General features: G+C 39.4%; 1 protein-coding gene across 1 annotated transcript; it reads left to right on the forward strand.

Annotated features, from left to right (window-relative positions):
- Window positions 1–3,243: 3,243 nt before the first annotated feature.
- On the forward strand, window positions 3,244–7,063 carry fkbp6 (FKBP prolyl isomerase 6; the record flags this gene model as incomplete). The annotated part of the gene is made up of 8 exons (XM_084177568.1): window positions 3,244–3,339; window positions 3,796–3,913; window positions 4,020–4,109; window positions 4,190–4,392; window positions 5,777–5,896; window positions 6,219–6,435; window positions 6,767–6,890; window positions 6,991–7,063. Exons 1-8 carry the CDS (start codon window positions 3,265–3,267, stop codon window positions 7,061–7,063), a joined length of 1,020 nt encoding a protein of 339 aa, XP_084033694.1. The 5' UTR covers window positions 3,244–3,264.
- Between the last annotated feature and the right edge of the window lie 489 nt (window positions 7,064–7,552).

The following is a 7,552-nucleotide window of genomic DNA, read 5'->3' on the forward strand; positions in this document are numbered from 1 at the left end:
GGAGGCATACGGCTTAGTTTCATTTGCCCTTTTATGGTCAAAATACCCTTTAACTTGCAGATATTTTATCAAAACTGGAAATGAACACACATTGACTTGACAGTAATAGACAGTTAATATACAGTTCTGTAAATGAGCCACCATGGGAACATTTTCTGAAATGTAAACCATACACAGTAGATATGCATTTTTTAAAATTCTCTGGATGTCGTCAATTGTTTGATGTTGTTTGAGGTCAGTTCCATGACCTTACCCCAAATTAGGTTTGGGGTAAAGAGAGCTGACCTCGTTTGGCAGCATGTCTCCATTCTATGGCTCTCACCATCCGCCTCTTATCAGCAAGTGCCCCAGAACGGAATGCTCATTGACTACGCAGTGCACTGAATTCACTCATTTCCTAATGACAAGTTGATGAATTATGTTAACTACTAGTTTATCAAAACATCACAATGTTTTCTGCAAAACTTTGTTTGTGGGAGTGTTTTTTAGGAGGGGTTCATTCTATTCCAACTGTAGGCAATTCAGTACATTTATTGAGATTTAATTGATATGAAATTAGGGGCAATTTTCGATAATTCATGTGAATTGCAATGCATTTCTCAAATGTCCTGGAATTGAAATGGTTCGGCAGCCCTCTATGCAACTAACGTTGATGGAACATGTTGTTTTAAAATCATAGGGAAACATAACGGTTCACTTTTAAATGGTCTTTCTACTGTACATCGTGTTTTATAGGTAATGAATGTACCATAAAACTGCTCATATAAGGAAAATGCACTTATACTAATTAATATGTCTATTTTAGTGAATTCATATCCGCTGGGAAATACTCTATTTCGTCCCAGATACTCAGATACCCAGTCTGTCTGAACTGAATGTACTGGTTTTAAGTTGTTTAGCTACAATAACAAAACCATTTCTTACTGCGACTGCCAATATCACAGATAGATTTTTACACTAGTCCGTTTGATATGTATTTTGTCAATAACTATGCTAATATCATGCAACAATATTAAAAATATCACATGTGTAGTTTGCAGAGAGCAAGTGAAATAAGATATGTCAGTGTCATTAGAACTTTTTTTTTTTTTTTTTTTTTGCAAACATTTCGTCACCCATCTCGTTTTTACCCTGGACATCAGTTTATACAAGCCAGGCTGTCAGTCAAGTCACTCCTTCTCTCTGAGGAGTGTTTTCGGCACAAATGATAACATAATATGTGTGCATACATTTAGCTAAACCCAACCCAATATCTAAACATTCCAAACAATATAATTTACCCTAACAGAACACTCTTCAACAAAGAAAGCTCATATTTGCCACATACAGTATAGCCTTGTACACAATGTAGGTAGTACTGCTGCTGCTTGAGTACCTGATTTACTTGCAAGGCAAGGTCTGTTGATGTATCCCCTTAACAGTATATAAAATGTGTGACATAGACTACTAATTACAGTATTTAAAGCAATGTCTTCTAAATAATGCCTTCTTTCTGATGGGATTTCAATGTGAACTTGAACTTTGGCCTCAAAAGGCATAAGTTATAACCTTAATGTGATGCGTGTGTGGGATGTTGGTTTCCCTATTCTGCCCAGAGTCCTGTAGTTCGTATTGCTTTCTGAGGACCTACACTCTTAGGAAAAAAAGGTGCTATCTAGAACCTAAAAGGGTACTTCGACTGTCCCCATAGGAGAACCCTTTGAAGAACCCTTGTTGGTTCCAGATAGAACCCTTTTGGTTCCAAGTAGAACTGTTTTGGGTTTCATATAGAACCCTTTCCACAGAGGGTTCTACATGGAACCCAAAATGGTTCTACCTGGAACCAAAAAGGGTTTTACCTGTAACCAAAAAGGGTTCTCCTATGGGGACAGTCGAAGAACCCTTTTGGAAACCTTTTTTCTAAGAGTGTAGATATCCATGTAAATTTGTGATTGGTGACTTTAAAATTGAGGTGTTTTTGAATTTTGGAAAACAAATCATGTCTTGGACGTATTTTGAAGAATATCAGACTAAAACTATTGTATCTTTGATGCTCGAACAGTCAACATTTGTGCAAATGTCTTGCTATGGAGTGTTGCGCTAAAAGCATAACACCCCCACCAGTTAATAGATTAGAACAGATAAATTAGTCTGCACTATCCCACCCTGGGGGAAAATGGTTAATTATTAGCATATGAAGTACAACGTTGATGGAGAGATTTGCATGCATTCTTTTGAAAAAAAAAAGGAAGACTGCTCTGGCAAAAGTCTGTTTGAAAACACTTGGAATGACTCATATACAGTATAACCGTATGTGTGGAAAATTCTTTGTTTGTGTTTGGTATACGCTGAGGATTTAACTTTATCTTCAACAACTGTGAAATTGTATAAAATAGTCCCATGCCACAGTATAATTTTAAATATGTTTGAGTGTGTTGTACATTTGTCAAATTACTAGCATGGACTATTGCCATTGTTGTAGTTTAAACATGTATTCAGTGATATTGGCTAAAATGCTAAATGCTGGATCAGGTCTTAAAACTACAATGGAAGCTAATAGCATTTATTCAGAAAAACATATATTTTTGAAAATGTGTATGATATTGATGTTCTTGTGCATATATTTTGTTTGACATTTTTATATTGATAAAAATATAATAAAGTACTCCAACAGACTTACAAACTCAATTTGTACAGTAGGCTCATCTATGACCATATACTATTATGACAAACATGAAAAATAAGAATTGTGCAAAAGGGGAAATATGATGTTTTTTTTTTATGTTAACCATTATTGGATTTCCGCTTTTGATTTAATAACGTCAAAAGGTCAGTGCACCTCACGTGGTGTGACCGACCCAGTGTGACCTAATGACCATGTCTGCGTTCAATACGAAAAAACGTAATGCAACCACAGAGTTTCTAATCGTTCAATTAAACGGAAACGGTGCTGTTCTGAAGGACAGGTTGGGTTGTGGGTTCTAAAATGCACCGCTGCCCTTTAAAAACCTCACTCTCATTGCTTCAAGCCACACCCCGCCACACCCACCAAAGGTAGCAAACGTACCTCAAAGTCTGTTCAAGAACGTTTTGGGGGGGGGGACGGACGTGTAAAAGTCGTTACGCGACGTAGCAAACGTTCGATCGAACTGAACGCAACCCTAGCTACGTACGCCGTGGGAAATCTGTCTCAAGGCAAGCTAACTAGCTACCCAAATTATTCATAGAATTTAATATTATCATAGCTAGTGCAATTGAAATTTGCAAACATCTTTAGACAAAATTATGTCAGCAAACGGACTGTCGACCAGAATTCAGCAGTTTTTGGATCCCCACGAGCGGCTAAGGGCAGGTACTCAGGTAAAGCCATGGACGGGAGGCTGCCTATTGCCAACAGCGAGTTAGCTAGCTAACCTAACGTTACATGTGATATCAACATTTTAACACACAACTATTATTTGCTAACCTTCACACCTTCATATTAATAGGGATGTTTAATAAACCAAAATGTATTGCTAATTGGTTACAATGTATACAAATCTTTGTGCATAATTTGCTCATTTGCTAGCTAGCTAACTAACTAGCAAAGACACTGCTGCAGCCTCGCGAGCTTGATCCTGTCACCCCAAATTATTTTTGCTTCGCGTGCCACCTTGTAAAATGTCGTTTAAACTTACTAGCTATCTAACTAAGATATAAAACAGTGTTTTGGCAAGACACTGTTTCTTTGTGCCCCTCTGCAATCAAATTTAAGAAGGGTTGAAAAAAGTTAGCTAAGGGTTATCAATGATGGTAACTTTTCTCTGTCCTTGTCAGAGCCCTTTCCACCTCCTGGGCCAGCAGATGCAGGACCTCTTGGGCGATGGAGGGGTCCTGAAGGAAGTGGTCCAACCTGGACAAGGCCCACCAGTGCCAAGAGATTCATCTGTGTCAAGTACTGTCTAAAAATACTCCTATCTTTAGGTTGCCTTACAATGTAAGGCATATTTATTGGGACATAATGCAATCTATTATATACACTTGATAATATCCCTTCACAGTTAATTTCTCAGGATTTCTGGAGTACTCTGACCGACCATTTGAGACCACCAGCAACCTGAAGTACCCTCGAATGATGAAGCTTGGAAGAGGTAAGATGTAGCCTACTCTTAGGTAACTGGTTTTCATATGTGGCTTCATAAACAACTAATAAACACTCCTTAACTTACAGACGTGACTCTGTGTGGCCTGGAGCTGGGTATTCTGACCATGAGGAAGGGAGAGTTCTCTCGCTTTCTCTTCCTGCCTGTGTATGCATATGGAGAGATGGGCTGCCCTCCACTCATCCCTCCTGTAGCCACTGTGCTCTACGAGGTGCAGGTCCTCGACTTCCTTGACTCAGCCCAAGTGGATGAGTTCTTCGCAATGAGTTCGGTGAGGAGACTAGGGGCCTTATTCAGTCAGGGCTGTATCAAGGGATGGGCAATATGGCCATTTGTATTGAATGTTTTCTCTAAATAAGCTTTGTTGTACAATTAAAGGTCAAATACACTGCATTTCAAACATTCAACAATAATCTAATGGGAGACTTGTAAAATTATACCTAGGCTAAATTTAAGCCTTCCACAACCATAAGACTCACTAATAATGTAATTATTTCATCAAAATAGTTTTTTTGCAATAATCACTGATCTGGCATTCAAGTCTTTTGGATGAAAATGCCCTTTTTGTTACAAATTTAACCAGAACCATGCGTAATGCACATTCACTAATAGCAGGGATTATAGAATATTAACACAGGTCTCATAAACAGTCTCTCAAACACAAGCCCACATGCTAGTGAGTAGCCAGCTAATCTTTATATTTCAAGTTTAGCCAACTTGGATCAATTTGCTAGCTAACAAGGTAGCTAGACAGTTTAATTCTTATGAACACACCCTTCTGTCCGTTTCTAACTGTTTGAACAGCATGCTAGCCGGTCCACTTTGTTCAGATGTTGAAATCAAGTAGCCTTCCTTATTTCTCAAAATGAGAACGAGTTGCCAATTCCTTATATAATTGTGTTTTAGGCTTATTGCACATTAATAAAACACAGACTAGACAGCTAGTATAACAGTCTCTGGCAAAAATTATGTGCCGCGCACGACAAATTGAGCATTCATTTACCAGAATCTATGTTCATTGATACTCCTGTTTTAGTAGTGTCTGCTCTGTGCACAATTTGAGGAGTTGAGATATAAAAAGGGTATTGTTAGAAAGGTTAACTTCTCCTCTATTACAGTACAAATAATGTCTCAGTGTGGTTCGGTGTCCATGTGACCGATTTTCTGTTGAACCAATCCTGAAATGCAAATAGTGAGTTGAAAACACTTGTCAGAGAGGAAGAAGGAGACAAGACTAAAAAGACAACATGAGAACAAGCGGACATAAACGCTCATAAAAACAAAACAAATAAACGTGATTCTAGCAATACAGGAATTTGGAATATCGCACAAAAACATACATTTGAATTAATCAAATTAATTTGATACATCGCAGAGCCCTAGCTGTATCTCACGAGTCAGACAAAACTAGTTAGAGTTCCCTCAAGGTTGGTGGTGATAACCTCTAGGACCAGGGCGTTGTTGTAACAGAGAATGTCAACCTACCTTATTAAATACAGTGGAAGGAGCTGAGATATGTTATGGGGTTGAATAGAGCCATTTTCTAATTGGACTGAAGTTACTATTTCTGGTCATGCTTCTCACTACTTCCTGGGGATTAGTTGTGATTTTGTTGGCTCCCTCTCCCCAGTTTTTACCTTTCTCTCTCCCTCCAGGAGGAGCAGAACACTGTTCCTCTGTCCAAGCTCTTCAATGTGGTCGACACAGAGCGCAGCTTTGGCAACCGCTGCTTCAACCAGAGTCGCTTCGAGGACGCCAAAGATCGCTACAAGCAGGTAGGATCAAAATAGTCTTATGTCATAAATGATATGTCCTCAAATGAGCCCCTTGATTTTAGTTTCAGCATTATTTTATGATGAAGGATCACTTCAAGTGTATGTGAATGAATGAGAGCAATGATTATGATGTTGAAATTCTGGTTCTCTCTCATAAGTATTGAGTTTTTTGTAGATGTTATTTTATACACAGTCATAAGCTCACTGTCGTGTGTAATATTTGACAAGCACACTTGTGTGTAGTGTGTGCACACTTCTGTGTCTGCATGTATGTGTGCATGTGATAGAAAGAGGTGTATGACCTTTCCATGTGTCTGGCCAGGCGTTGACTCTGCTGGGGAATCGGGAGACGGAGGACAAGGAGAAGAAGAGGAGCATTGCGGCGGTGCAGCTGCCCATCTACCTCAACCTGTCCCTGACCCAGCTCCGCCTGGACAGGCCTCTGAAAGCCCTGAAGTACGGCCACAAGGCCCTGGAGATAGACCCCACCAACACCAAGGCCCTCTTCCGCTGTGGTCAGGTCAGGTCAGACCCTCAGGGTGGGGGAAGTCATATTCTTGTCAATAAGCTGGGTTCATGTGTGTGTGCCTACAGTATATGTGATTGTTTTTGGCATCATAGTTTGTGCTATGGATATTAAATATAGGTGAGCTGACAGGGATCTGACACCAGACATAAATGTTCTTTATAAAAAACTTTTACAGGTGGTGCATTTACTAGGACCATATGTTTTATGAAGATTTACCCATTAATAGCGTCTTTTAAAATAATTCTAAAGCATACATCTTCCCATTTTCACACATTTGAGTTTTGCATGTTTGGTGATGGCTCACTTGTGGAAAGAATCGCAGTCACACATGTTTTAACCAGAGCGTTTTCCTCAGGCCTATTTGGAGTTGTTTGACTATGAGAAAGCCCAGGATTACCTCACAATGGCTCAGGCCAACAAACCATTCGACATCGACATCAATAATCTCCTGAGGAAGCTTGCCATGTAAGATAATATTTCTGACATTCATTGTTTATTCATAGACGTTCATTCTTTATTTCCCTAGTGACACATTGTTTCAACTAAATTATTGTTACTTGTGCAGACGCTACAAGGACTATTTGGACAAAGAGAAAGAGCTGTGCTCCAAGATGTGTGCAGACTTTGTGAAGAAGTGAAGGTAAGGCTATACAAAGTTGATTTTACTGTTTAATGGATACATTTTTTTAAAGGTGAAGCGAGCGAATAAAAATAAAATATATACTGAACAAAAATATAAACGCAACATGAAACAATGTAAAAGTGTTTACTGAGTTACAGTTCATATAAGGAAATAAGTCAGTTGAAATAAATAAATTATGCCCTAATCTATGGATTTCACATGACTGGGCAGGGGTGCAGCCATGGGTGGACCTTGGAGAGCATAGGTCCACCTACTTGGCACCCAGGCCCACCCACTGGGGAGCCAGGCCCAGCCAATAAGAATGTTTTTTCCCCCCAGAAAAGGGCTTTATTACAGTCAGATCCCGAAGGTGAAGAAGCCAGATGTGGAGGTCCTGGGCTGGCGTGGTTACACGAGGCTTGCGGTTGTGAGGCCGGTTGGACGTACTGCCAAATGTTGTAAAACGATGTTGGAGGCAGCTTATGATAGAGAAATTAACATTCAA

This window comes from Coregonus lavaretus, assembly GCF_964263955.1.
Source record: "Coregonus lavaretus genome assembly, chromosome: 15".
NCBI lineage: Eukaryota > Metazoa > Chordata > Actinopteri > Salmoniformes > Salmonidae > Coregonus > Coregonus lavaretus.